The sequence below is a fragment of the Dendronephthya gigantea genome, unplaced genomic scaffold (assembly GCF_004324835.1).
Source record: "Dendronephthya gigantea isolate DGI-Jeju-01 unplaced genomic scaffold, DenGig_1.0 000033F, whole genome shotgun sequence".
In the NCBI taxonomy this organism is placed as follows: domain Eukaryota; kingdom Metazoa; phylum Cnidaria; class Anthozoa; order Malacalcyonacea; family Nephtheidae; genus Dendronephthya; species Dendronephthya gigantea.
The window spans coordinates 682,128-697,192 of NW_021163043.1; the positions used below are offsets into that span (position 1 = coordinate 682,128).

At 36.0% G+C, this 15,065-nt stretch overlaps 1 protein-coding gene across 2 annotated transcripts in view; it reads right to left on the reverse strand.

Annotated features, from left to right (window-relative positions):
* LOC114525054 (double-strand-break repair protein rad21 homolog) overlaps positions 1-15,065 on the reverse strand; it is a 48,260-nt gene that overhangs the window by 16,790 nt on the left and 16,405 nt on the right. The window contains exon 5 of one of the 2 annotated variants that reach the window (XM_028546263.1): positions 11,549-14,321. The exons of the other annotated variant lie outside the window; for it this stretch is intronic. Within the exon in view, the coding sequence (XP_028402064.1) occupies positions 13,246-14,321 (1,076 nt within the window). The 3' untranslated portion in view covers positions 11,549-13,245. Of the gene's footprint in view, positions 1-11,548; positions 14,322-15,065 lie in introns of those variants that run through there. 2 annotated transcript variants of the gene reach the window in all.

Here is a 15,065-nt window from a genome sequence, read left to right on the forward strand (position 1 = left end):
ACAGCTTGGCTTTTACAGTTCCCAACCAACAGTTTGTACCATAATCCACTGGGAATGCTTCAGTTTCATCCAAGGTGACACAGATTGCGACAAACATCGCAGGCGTCAACCACACGACAGCAGAATACCTGACGAAACTCCGCCAAGGCGTGTTAAGATTTCTTTCGTCGGAAGGTCGAGAGAGAACAAGACAAGAATGATATGAAATGACGGACATTGCCAGAAAGGATACTTGGAAAAGATATTGTTCCAATATCCCAAAAACTTCGCACGCTGTGGTTCCAGTCAATTGACGGGTCCTTATCAACCATATGAGATGTGACAACAACATTGAAAGACCTAAGTTTATTAAATTCACTCCTGGAACAGTTCTTAATTCTCGAAATAATCCAAAGGTTACCAAAAGTAGCATCAAGAGAACTACGGACACAATAAAGCCGATTAATGTCAGAATGTGTAGACCATACCTTGTGGTATTGTTAATATTTTGGTATTTTGTTGCCGTCTCGTTAGAAATGTTATTTCTCGTTAAACCATGGCCAGTGGCTATCGTCAGATTTCTTTGTGAATTAGATTTGTTGAAAGTTTCTGGATTGCCATAATTTCGTTTCTTTCCATAGATCAAATACTCGCCTAAACCAAATACATTCCCTGTGGCATTTTGATAAACAGAGAGATTTGGAAGAACCTCGTATTCGTCTGGCTCTAAAGAAACACAAGCGTCCTCTCTACAAGCCAAAATTACCAGTTTTCGACATAATGTAATGTTTCCATTTTTTTCTTCGACCAGAGTATAATCCTCCAGTGAATATATTTTTCCGGTTTTGTCAACGACAACGTCTTTCTTATCGATTCTTCGGTATTCGTGCGATTGAAACTTCACTTCACCGTTGCATGGAAGTCGATAGGGTCTCGATTTGATCATATAAATCATTGTTCCATTTAACATAAGGCGAGAAAACAGTTTATGGGTGAGAAGTTTCAAGAATGCAACATTCTTGTTTTCGACATTAAAGACGGTCTTGTGGCTATTAGCCAGTATTAGGCTCTGAAATGGCGTCAATGTCAGGGGAAACGTTGCAACGTAGTGTTTATACCTTGGAAACGAAGAATGCTGGCGGTGAAAATGGATTCTTGAAATTTGGTCTCTTTCAAGCAAAAATGCAGACATTAAAGACAGCTTGAATTCATACTCTAACTCATGTATTGCATATGTCCGTTCGACGGTAGCTACGTCAAACCATAGTGCTATCATATACTCGCCTGTTTGTCTGCCACTGGAAGAAATATTAAACTCTTCTCGACAGAAGTGCAGGTTAGTGTCAAAAACAGTACCCGAGGGGCAGTTGGTTGCGGATACGATCGTTATTGATTTCTCATTTGTTTTCCTCAAGCTAAATTCAATTGTAAACCCTTTAGGTTGTCGTGGACAGTATATCATTGGACGAAAAGAGTTGATCCTATGTCCATTACACTGTGCACATGCCTTGTTCTTAAAGTAAAGAAGGTCGTGAGTGACCACCTGAATTGGGCCTTCAATACAAGCCTTGAACACGGATGAGTCATTCGTCAAAACACAATAGTCTATATAATTCTGACCAAAGCACAATCTCCGTGGCTGTCTTGCCGGAGAAAAAACACGTTTAATATTCACTCCTTTAGTTTCATAGTCAATATATTCCAGCCAGGTATTTAAGTCATATTCTTTGCGAGGTTCAACGTACAGATTTGTTACAACTCTAATATTCCACGAAGTAAAATACTTCACACCATTACAGAAAGCACAGTACTCATTTCGATACGTGAGGAAATTCGCTCCTACAACAGGAAGGTTAGCTTTATTAATACGGCCAAGAAATTTGGACGGAGTATTCTCACATCCTCTCCTGAACTCTTTTAAACTCCAGTGTGCCGGACATTCAGATATCATCCAAACGCCAGTCGCTCCATGAACGCCACACTCGCTGGCCTTTTCCATGAAGTTGAACTGGACACATTTCCACATGGAATTACCAGGTTCTGATAAATTCTGATTTTTGCAATATTTCTCGTAGTCAGGACAGCAATCGAAGAATGTCTTGTAGCAAGCCTCATCGCAGTAACAACCAAATCTCGAGGAATTGTCAAATATCGTCCTATTCTTTGTGCATGGGGCGGAAAAACAGCTTGTACGAGAGGACTCATAGCTTCGTAGGATTATAAATAAACATATAATAGCTAGAAAACAGCCAGCGCGATTCTTCGATAACACCCGAAGATCCATGTATCGTCGGTTAAGCTGAATGTACACAAATGTATGATTCAATATACCGATGGTCGGTGCATGCTTTTTATAGCCTATATGAGTGTTGCATGTGCCCCACCGGCGAACATCTGGTTACAGACAAAAATAATCTTTGTCCATTAGCGTTTCGTTTACACCAATAATCAATGCACATCGATGATACCAAAAAAAAACATTAATACTTCAGTTGGACCGATTGCGGCCACACAATCGATAAACTAGCAAACGTCGACAACATTCGAAACTCATAACAAGTGGTGGGATATTTGATTAAAAATTGCTTGAATTTCCTATGGTTTCTATTCATAAACGTTTCTTATATTAGCTAATTTAGAGGCAGAGCGAGGCAAAATGGTGTTAAATATCCCGACAGAACATAATATTTCACAGAATATAGCGATTCAAAAGCCACGTTTCATGAAAGAAAATCTACGACGCAAACTGACATGCAATCAGCCGGTAGTGTAAGGAACCCAGTTTTCATCAGTTTTACATTTAACACTGACTTTGTTTAGGAGTCCATGATTTTTACTCCTGTTGTGAAACTGTGCATATGAAGTCAGTATTACTTCACGTCCGCGTCGTAGATTTGGTGTGTTTTGAGGTTCCTATTACTGACTGCACACTACCGTTGATGAATAAACAGAAATTGGTATTTCAATGTGTAATTTGATATACAAATTCTCGTGTTTTTTCTCCGAAAAAAGGCATCGCGACTAACTTATAAAGGACATATCGTGACAAACCTTGAACTACAATCGGTCTAATTACTAATAATATAATTGAAGAAGCAAGATAAATTACCTAAGTGCAAAAGTAAGCCTATTAAGAAACATGGCGCCATTTCAGGAAAAACCGAAGTGCTTGAAACTTACACGATAACATATAACTTGGTAAATTAAATGATAAAAATGATTAAATAATTTTGTGTTATCATTATGGATGCATGTGACTCAGCGTGCGTTCAGAGTTCAAAATACACTAAAGGGAAGCATTGTAATGTAGAACCAGTTATCGACAAAGATAAAAAGGATTCTTTGTAGAAGTCAAGTCCGTTTAGAGCATCGGTTCTATACTCATAACAATGTGAGGTGTTGAGATAAAATTTTTGCCCAAATTTTGCATCTTTCTAAAACACTAGTTCATATTTATTCAAATTAGCGAAATTAAATGTTGTTATATATTCAGACAGCAGCACATCGTATTTCAGACAGCACATCGTATTTCAGACAGCACATCGTATAGAAGTTCAAACGTAAACAATGTTCAAATGTAAACACGGACGTGACTTCGACCTTAAACATTTCGAGAACATGCTTCTACTGAATAGGCTGCTTACTTTAATTTTAGGTTTAATTTAATTTAGGGTTGCTATTGTTTATATTTTATTTTATGACTACGTGTAAAATTTATTACTTTTGTAAAATTCAATTTAATTAATAAATTGTTATAAGAAGTCAAAAGAAAACTTATAAGGACATATCGTGCATGACAAACCTAATACTGCAAGGGTGACTAAAGCAATGATAATATAATGGGAAACTAAAGATAAACGAAATGTGGCACATTTTAAAACTAAAACGAGTGACTCTTGCACGGTTAAGATATCATTTGGTAAATTTCAATGATGAAAATGATAAGTTATTTTGTATCATCTTAATGGACGACTTGCGCTTTAGACTAATCTCTTACCTCGGCGATAAAAAGGACATTTTCTGAAAGAGCTTACTAAAATAAGTAAAACTGCCAAGTTTGACTGCGAATTGTTGTAAAATACGGAAAATATAGCCATGCGAAGTTGTCGATTTTTGTATACTTTTGTATTACGACCGGAAGTTGTAACTAAATTAGTTACACATTTCCGCACGTAATACAAAAGTATACAAAATTTGCCAACTTCGCATGGCTATATTTTCGCTGCCAAAACTTGGCAGTTTTACTAATCTAAGTAAGATCTTTCTAGCTGGGGTGATTTATTTACCTCTAGTTACTTCCATCAAAAGTTAGTCTAAAGCGCAAGTCGTCCATTGATTTGACTCAAATAAGCGTTCAGGATTTAAGAAAGATCACTAAAAACCAGCAGCTGCATGTAAAACCCGCCATCAAGATTGGAACGAACTAAACAGATGATTTTAAATACAAAATTTATACAAAATAAATTAAGCGAATGAGGGCTTTAAACCCCATTTGCTGTGTTGGAAAAGATATATATAATTCATCTTGTTTTACTGCATTTTAATGCATATATAACACTGACCAAAAAGAAACTTCAGCAATAACTTTGGTATTTCAAGATCAAGGACGATGTATATATAAAGGTACAAACTATACTCGGCACAGATGGTTGAAACTTGTTTATTATATATACACCAGTGCTGGATATGAACTGGCGGAACTATTGGATGGGAAGAAAGAGGAGACATATGCAAGGACCATGTCGTGACTTAGAACGAAGATATCTTTCTCCATCCTGAGATCAACATTATATGCATGTGTTTTCTGCTTCTCTCACTCTCTATATAAGGCGTGTTTTCAAAGAATCAAGGCGTATTTTTATAAACGGAAGGGCAGGGGGGCAGCATCCCTGGTTGTTCCCTATTTCACGAGCTGGAACAAGTGGGGCAAAGATTGGATCTACATTTAAGGGATAACATAACATTCCAGTACGTAGCCCATACACTTGTGTATATATATGATAAAAATAGATATATTCCAATGAAATTGTTTAAAAGGCTTTTTAAAATGCTAATATAATTAAGTGTGAACTTTTATAATATAACACAACTTACTTTAATTTTAACATTACAATAACTATATAATTGTAACTAAGAAAATCTTCTCCCCAACAAATGTTCTTGCTGTTCTTTGTTCTATTTAAGCATGCGTCCTTCTACAATATTATAATATTATTGTAAACACCGCAAATCTCGATGCATTTCGGTTCTTGCAGCGATTTCGACTGTATAGCCTCCTTTGGCTCTAGCCCTCTCAAAGGTGCGGAAAAACGGAAATGTTATGAATTTTCATATAACCACACGGAGCAATCATGATTAATTATAGCGTTCACATGCATTAGAGAAAGGAAATCGCATGAAAAATAGGTAAAGGTAAACTAGTCTTGAAATCTATAGGGACTATTTTAACTACGTTGAGCATATTTTAGCAGTTTATAATATACAGGCTCGACAAAATTAAAGACTTAGCAAAACAATAAATGCAATGCATGAATCACTACCTTGCAATACATCTACAAATGCTTATCTCATCAGAAAATTGTGTACTCTTTAATCCAAATTTCGGAAATAGCAATATTCTACAGTCAAAGTGTTCAGGAAATCAATGAGTGCGAGGAAGGCCAACTCGGTTTTTGCGATTCTTGTAAAGACCCAAAGTTTTCTTGTTAAACAAGAACGCCATTCCGATGTACAATCCTTGCAGACAAACAAAGATGACGAACAAATATTCAAATGCTATTTCATCGGGAAACAGGACACCAAGGAACGCAAACAGCCAGGGAAAACCGACCAACGATGCAAGTTTGATGCAGATGAGAAGATTTTGTTTTCCTTCCTTGCGTTGTAAGATATCTCGGGTCTCATCATGACGAAGTAACAAACGAGCTATTTTGACGAACGTGTAGATGTTGTAGAGTAGTGATATAGCCAGGGGTAATAAGAATAGATACAAGATACTGTTGACAGTTCCCAACCAACAGTTTGTACCATAATCCACTGGGAATACTTCTGTTTCATCCAAGACGACACAAATTGCGACAAATATCGCAGGACTCAGCCATACGACTACCGAATACTTAACGAACCTCGACGAAGATGTATTAGAATGTCTTCCGACAATTGGTTGAGAGAAAACTCGAAGTGAATGATATGAAATGACGGACATTGCCAGAAAGGATACTTGTAAAAGATAGTGTTCCAATATCGCGAAAACTTTACACGCTGTTGTCCCTGTGAAATGACTGGTTCCTATCAACCATATGAGATTTGACAACAACATTGAGACGCTTAAGTTCATTAAATTCATTCCTGGAACAGTTCTTAATTCTCGGAAAAATCCATAGGTTATCAGAAGTAGGATTAAGCAAATAATGGAGACGATGAAACCAATTAATGTCAGAATTTTTAGTCCATAACTTGTCTTGGCTGTGCTGTTCTTTTTTACGGTCCCATTATAAGTATTATTAAACGATAAACAAACAGAAATGTTTGAAAGATAATTTTGAGTTGTGTTGGAAATGTCACAATTCTTTTTCTTTATACTGATTAGATATTCGCCAAAATTGAACATATTTTGTGTTGCATTGTGATAAACAGACAAATTGGGAAAAACCATGTATTCGTTTGGTTTTAAAGGAACAAAAGCACCTTCTGTACAGTCTGGAACGACCAGTTTACGACACAAAGTAATATTGCCTTTATTTTCTTTAACTAAAGTATAATCCCTTAATGAGAATACTTTCCCCGTCTTTATTACAACAAAGCTTGTGTTGCTCTCATTCATTTCGTATTCATCTGATTGAAATTTCACTTCACCATAACAAGAAAGTTGTTTTGAAGCCATTTTGACCACAGCAAAACTCTTATTTTTCCAACGAAGGGTAAAATTTCCACTGTAGTTGAAGAGTTTTAAAAATGCTTTCTCGTCATCTGTTATGTTCATTAGGGCGTTTCGTTTATTATCCATTATTAAGTTTTGAAATGGCGTCAGTGTGAGATGAAATGTTGCAACGATGCACTCATTGTTCATTGTGCCTTGATTGTGAAAAGCAATATTTGAAACTTGATAGGGTGTAAGCGAAAATTCAGAAATCAACGCTAACTTGAAATATCTTTTCACATATGTAGTCTTTTTGAGCCATAATAGAAATAAATACTCATTGGTTAGTTTACGACTGGAAGGAATCATCAACTTATTTCGACAGATCTTTAGAGTTCTGTCATAGACTGTACCAGGGGGGCAACTTTGTGCGACGACAGTTCTCGCTTTCCGTAGTGCGCTCACTTTTCTTAATTTAAAAACGAGTGAATATGACACCAAACTGTATGTGACTATGCATGGTTTAAAACCACGAAAAGGTGAAAAGGACAAAACACCATTGCACCTCGCACATTCTTTATTTTTAAAGAAACTGTAGCGACCTTTCACGAATTTAACCGGGCCCTTCGTACATTTATTGTAAATGAATTTAGTAGTCGATATACTGCAGTGGTGTACATAATTCATTCCGAGACATATTCTCCGTGGTTGATTCGGCTTGGGTACAACGACAATTGCCAAAAACGAGTTATTCTTTATCTGAGAATCCAGGTCATATCCCCCCGTAGGTTGAAAACGTGTTTCAACCAAAACTCTCCAAGCAGTAAAGTTTTCCACCCCATGACAGAAAGCGCAATATTTATTACGATATGTCAAGCCATTCTCACCGACGACCGGAATATTATCCTCTTGTACGGGATGCGGGAAGTTGGATGGCGTATTCTCGCACTTGCTCTTAAGCTCGTTGAAAGGCCAGTATGACGGGCATTTAGAAACCATCCAATATCCACGCATAAAATCAAGAAAGCACCCGAGTCTACCACTGCGTGATCTATCATATTTTACACACTCCCACATCGATGCCTTCGATTGGAGCAAATCCAGTCGGCCGCATATCTTTTTAAGACATGGATATTTTTTGTCAACGTTACAATCAATCCCAGGAAATACTTCAGTGTCATTCCTGATACAATTCTTGCCATCGCTAGCTCTTTTACTTCTCAATGTGTGGAATTTTTGTTCTTGAACGTTATCCCTTGTTGAGCCAGAATAAATAAAAATACAGGTAATCAAGAGAAGACGCGCAGAGCTCCGCGCCGAGATTAATACATCCATTATCAGATTGAACGCCAACTATAGTCTCGCCTCAGGAAATGTAAAACGAAGAATGAGTATATATGAAGTGATCGTGAAAAATTTAAACCCTCGTGAGACGAGGCCACTCGCCATGAGTGATCACACTCAAGTGCCCCTTTAGAAGTATGCCATCACGTATACGAACGGTGAGCGTTGACAGCAAGATTGCCAGATGCGTCATGTAATGCACTATAAATGGTAATTATTAATTACAGCTTATACAGGTGTTTGAATGAATGCAAGCAAGAATGCAAGAATATACAAAGAACATAGAATGCAATAATTCTCTCTGTTATTAAATAAGTATCATTGGAATGCTAATGAATTGCTTTTTCATATCCCAAAATTTGGTATATCCTACAATAAAGGTCAATGTCTAAATTTCATATATCCTACATTAAAGTCGGTTAATATCGGTGGTTCCGTTTTTTGACATCTTGTTTCTATAAATATATCACCAACGTCATTACGTCAACAAGTTTTGTCCAAATCGTGAATTTCTAAGAACACGCACGTACAAATATCGTTCGGGAGGAAAGCAGCCTTCGCAGGACAGGTGGAAAAATAATTCCAGATAAAACTATTTAGGTTCTCCTTGCATGTAAGATACGCCCCTCACGTTTAGAAATGCTCAATATATTTTTTTATACAATAACTCTCAAAGTCAGCAAACAACAGGAAAAACTAAAATATTTTAACTCATTAAGTAGAACTATTTCTGCAGTAGAGAAAAGAGAGTGCCATTGAAAATTCTAAGACCTTTTCCCCAAATAACGGTTCCAGCAAAATGTTGCCAAACTAGCGTTGACAAATAAGAAAATAAAGCAGCCTTCGCAGGACTTTTGTAATTTAGCAGTATCGATCAAACAAGTTATCAAAAATTTACGATTCTTTATATCTCAATAGAAAAACATATCTTAGCTAATATGGATAAAATATGCTATAATGTGAGGTGTATTCTACTTAATTTTACGTGTTAAGATACTGTTCGGTGACTCAGATATCTTATTCATGGTCTCCATGTTTACTTTTGCAAGTTTATCCAACAGATGCGAAGCTTTAAATTTGCATTTTAAATGTTACTGTCCTTTTTCTAGAGATAAATATACTATAACAATTCCAAGAACAATCTTAGAACGAACTTGTAATTCAATGTTTCGTCAATTGAAATTATAATATATCGTACAGCCGGTCGAAAACCTCTGCCAAAAATTGAATCGACATTATTATTGGCGCATTCACACATCAAGCTCATAATATATTGTTTTCGAATACTATTTTCTATTTTTTCGGTGTGTTGGAATAATTCTTTCTGTTATTTAATAAGTGTCATTGGAAAGCTAATTAATTGCTTTTTCATATCCCTAAATTTCATATATCCTACATAAAATCAGTTAATATCGGCGGTTCCGTTTTTTAAGATATCTTGTTTCTATAAATATATCACAAACGTCATTACGTCAACATGTTTTGTCCAAATGGAGGAAAGCAGAATACGCAGGATAGGTGGAAAAATCATTCAAGGTCAAATTATTGAGGTTCTCCTTGAGGTAAGATACGCCCCTCACGTTAAGAGATGCTCAGTAGGATAATTTTTTATACCTTAACTCTCAAAGTCAGCAAACAACAAAGGAAAAACTAAAATATTTTGACTCAAGTATTTCTGCAGTAGAGAAAAGAGAATGTTATTGAAAATTCTAACACCATTTCTCCAATTATGGTCCCAGCAAAATGTTGCCAATTTAGCGTTGACAAATAAGAAAATAATAAAAAGCTTGGACAATTATTTCATAAGCCTTGGCAAATAGGAAGTTAATAAAAAGCCCGTACAAATGTTTGATAACATTTGCTGTACTGCATGCCTTGACTAGATATAATGTTGAGTAAAGCCTGGAAAATGCAATTAACAATAAACATCAATACAGTAATACACCAACAGTAATACACATAAAGCATTTACGACAATAATATGTCTAAATCGTGAATTTCTGAGAACACGCAGGTACAGAAATCGTTTTGGAGGAAAGCAGCCTTCGCAGGACAGGTGGAAAAATAATTCCAGATGAAACTATTTAGGTTCTCCTTGAGGTAAGATACGCCCCTCACGTTTAGAGATGCTCAGTAGGATAATTTTTTATACCTCAACTCTCAAAGTCAGCAAACAACAGAAGAAAAACTAAAATATTTTAACTCGAGTAGAACAATTATCCCTGCAGTAGAGAGAACAGAATGTCATTGAAAATTCTAACACCTTTTCTCCACTAACGGTCCCGGCAAAAGGTTTCCAGACTGGCGTTGACAAATAAGAAATAATAAAAAAGCCTGTACAAATGCTTGACAACTTTTATAGATCGATTATTTTATAGTTCTGTCCTGCTTCTCATTCAGAAAACAGAATGCAAATAGATAGTTGCATGAACGGTAATGAACTGTGGTTTTGTAATTTAGCAGTATCGATCAAACAAGTTATCAACAATTTACGATTTCTTTATATATCAATAGAAAAACATTTCTTAGCTAATATGTATAAAATATGCTATACTGTGAGGTGTATTCTACTTAATTTTACGTGTTAAGATACTGTTCGGTGACTCAGATATCTTATTCATGGTCTCCATGTTTACTTTTGCAAGTTTATCCAAGAGATGCGAGGCTTTAAATCTGCATATTAAATGTCTTCTTTCAAGAGATAAATATAATATAACGATTCCAAGAACAATCTTAGAACGAACTTGTAACTCAATGTTTCGTCAATTGAAATTATAATACATTACAGGCGGTCGAAAACCTCTGCAGGGAAATTGAATCGACATTATTATTGGCGCATTCACTCATCAAGCTCATAATATATTGTTTTCGAATACTATTTTCTATTTTTTCGGTGTGTTGGAATTCTTTCTGTTATTAAATAAGTGTCATCGGAAAGCTAATGAATTGCTTTTTCATATCCCTAAATTTCATATATCCTACATAAAAGTCAGTTATTATCGGCGGTTCCGTTTTTTAAGACATCTTGTTTCTATAAATATATCACCAACGTCATTACGTCAACATGTTTTGTCCAAATGGAGGAAAGCAGAATTCACAGGACAGGTGGAAAAATCATTCAAGGTCAAATTATTGAGGTTCTCCTTGTAAGATATACGCCCCTCATGAGATGCTCAGTAGGATAATTTTTTATACCTTAACTCTCAAAGTCAGCAAACAACAAACGAAAAACTAAAATATTTTAACTCAAGTACTTCTGCAGTAGAGAACAACTATTTCTGCAGTAGAGAAAAGAGAATGTTATTGGAAATTCTAACAGCTTTTCTCCAATAATGGTCCCAGCAAAATGTTGCCAATTCGGCGTTGACAAATAAGAAAATAATAAAAAGCTTGTACAGTTATTTCATAAGCGTTGGCAAATAGGAAGTTAATAAAAAGCCTGTACAAATGTTTGATAACATTTGCTGTACTGCATGCCTTGACTAGATATAATGTTGAGTAAAGCCTGGAAAATGCAATTAACAACCGAACATCGTATCAATACAGTAATACACCAACAGTAACAAACATACACCATTTACGACAATAATTCGAAAAAAATGACTTTTGGACTACGAACATAATTTTAAATATAATCAATAAAATATTTACAAACAGTTTGCATGTGTTTCCCCTTATTTTATATAAAGATATCGAAATTCCGTGTCTTTACAAACAGTACTCAGTAGGCTTTTGCTCAACCCTCTTGGTAAAATACCCAAGAAACGGGATAAGATTTATCATAATATAGCCTGGCACTGTATTCACCGTATTTGACATTGAAACACGAGAAGAAAAATAAAGCCAACGGCAGCCATATTGCCCACAAACTGACAACAAAATGGCGGTCATAAGCCTCGTTCAATATGTTACAAAAATACATATTCTGCCAATAATCAAGTCTGGTTTTGTTTTGGTTTGATCAGGTTTCAATATTCTGCCCATAAAGACACAAAATTTCGTTTTTCTAACAATATATTTGCAGTATGCATAGTGACACGCGTGTAAAAACGTATAGTATATGTTCAGTACGTTAAATTAATGAGTTTTTCCCAATGTATATAGCGTGATTATGGTGTTAAGTTTTCTTTCTTAAAAACAACGTGCATCATTTGCTTTATAAAAACCTTATATCAGAGTATAAGATATTTCACAGGATTAAACGTATCCAACATATCAATAATTGATCAACAATACAAAACTTTATCAGCCACTTATCTGTCGACAATACCCAACATTATCAATCACTGATCAAGAATACCCAATATTAACAATCAATGATCAACAATACCCAACATTATTGATCACTGATCAATAATACCCAACATTATCAATCAATGATCAAAAGTATCCAACATTATCAACCACTGATCAGCAACATCCAGCATGCTTTATAATTAATTTCTCAAATTTCAGCAACTATTTTTGTTGTATTTGAAATCAATCCGGAAAATCTTCTCGTGTCTTATTCCCTTTGATATCACGTGATTGATGATGTCATCGATGATCAGTGAATGCACGAATGTAGATATCTAATCATTTTTATGCTTTTACTTATTTATACATAGATCAGTGCCACATCTGGCTGATGCATTGAACGGAAATAAACAGAAGGCTATCACAAGGAAAACAAACTTCCACTTGCTTGAAGCCATATTCGACCTCCAGACAAACAAGTAAGTTTAAATTCGCGTGTTGTCGTGTATCAATTACTTGCCCGTGCGCTTACATCGCGTGGAAAGACTTGGTTCTACCCGGAAACACCTTTTATTCAGGTAGCCTTCCATCTATCTTAGTTCAATGAGAAAGTCAGAACACTGAATTTTGAACGTCAAAACAGCGGTAAGTGGCCTAAAAATTTTACCTCTCAACAAGTAAATAATGTATAGGTTTTGTTCCTATGGTTGCTTACCGTGCAAACGTTTCGGGAAAATATTCTGATCAAGTCTTATTTTTAGGCTAAATAAAAACTATCCGCGATATTTTTCCAATATCCCTGATCACATTATCCCAGCTTTTCATTCTTAGGTTGAGTGCTTCGATCCAGGATGAAGCAGAATCTCTCCAAAGCTAACATCTTGCTCCAGAGATAATCGTGCATCTCTTTGCATAAGTAGACACTTCAGAAACCTTCTCGCGACGGTTTTTCGCGTCAACTTTTTACCATCACTTCCAACAGCATGCCGTAACTCCACTGGCTCAGGTTGGGACTCCAAAACCGTAGCTTCGACGTGCGAACAAAATTTGTCTTCGGAGATATTCTCGTCCTCCAATGCCTGGTCCATATTTTCTACCGTATTTTCTTCCGCAATTTGGTCGAAAACTAACCCACACTGAAAATTATCATCACCTGGCCTCGGGCTATCTTCGTCGGACGAATAGTCAACGTCTTGTAGTGGAATAAACTGAGAGAAAATATCATGTTCGTCCGATTTTACAGCGTCTTCATCATCATGGTTCGATGTTTCCCCAAGCAAATCTTTCTTCTGCTTGATATCATTTTCATTCAAACTCTCACAAGGTTCGCTTGCTGGTTTTGAACAATCCGTTCCGTCGGTACCGACATTCGAAGTTGAAAATTTTCGACAACTTGAGTTCATCACAAACAGCTTATCCAAAGCAGGTGATAATTCGAGAACTGACCCATTCGCCTGAAGTGAATGACTGCGGTCAAGTTCTTTCAATCGACGTTTTGTCTTAGGGCCGAAAACTGGAGATGTAACGAGTTGAGATGGGTTGTTTATGTTATTAAATATAACTTCTCGTTCAATCGAGATAACTTCGTCAATCACAAGCTTCCGTTTGTGTCTTTTTCGCGACGATGGGACCTTTTGTGTGTTTTCAATAGGGTCGAGAATAAGATGTTCGTCTAAGCCTGTGTTCCCTTCAAATGATCGTTTAAGGATGTTTCCATCGCTAAAATTGGAAGTAGGGCTAAGAAAGACTTCATCTCTTTCCCCCTGGCTTTCACCTTCTTCCGAAAATGATGGCCTGTGGTTATTTTCTTTCTCACCATCGTGGGAGACAAGATCTAATTGCAGGACATGGATATCCTCCGAATTCTGTCCCGTGTGAAATTCGTCGTCTATATCCAACAACACTTAGAAAATAATACATTATGTAAGCTGAGAATTTTGGAAGATCAATTTTAGAAATGAAAGATTACAGATGAAGAAGATCAAAAAGACGAAGAACATTAGACAAAGTGGAAGAATTAAACGGAAAACGTAGAAAAGACGAAGTGGAAGTTGCATATATGCATGTGGGTTGAGTTAAATGGTTGGGTGTTCAAAATCGAATGATTGATTTCAAATCTCACGAACCATCGATGTTTAGTGCTAAAGTGGGAGGATTCCATATCGCACGTTCGCTAAGGCCTTTTTTAAAAAATAGTTATCAATTTTAATTCCAAATCTCTAGACTTTTGCACACAGACTTTAAACTCGTAGGAAAGATTTTATTTTAAGTTAAAAAAGTATGATTTTTAAAATGGAATTATAATAAATTCATTGATCTGATTACTTATTATGATACTGTTAAAGTTGAGTCTCAGTTATGAAATAATTCATTATTAACCGCTGGTTAGGAATAAATGTTCTTGGCTTTTTGCTTTGACGGGCCTTTGTTTTTGTTTGTGTAACATAATATTCTGCGGTTATTCTGGTATTTTGAGGAACTTTGGAGCAGTGCGGTTAATATGCGCGGTTTTATCTTTCCCAAAATGCTATGTGAGGAAGACAATTGCCCGGAGTGTGTCGGGATTGCCCGTCATTTTATTTGAGAGAACCTGTCGTGCGACTTCAACCAAGAAATTTGCAAAATCTTTGTTTTTGAATAAAGAATT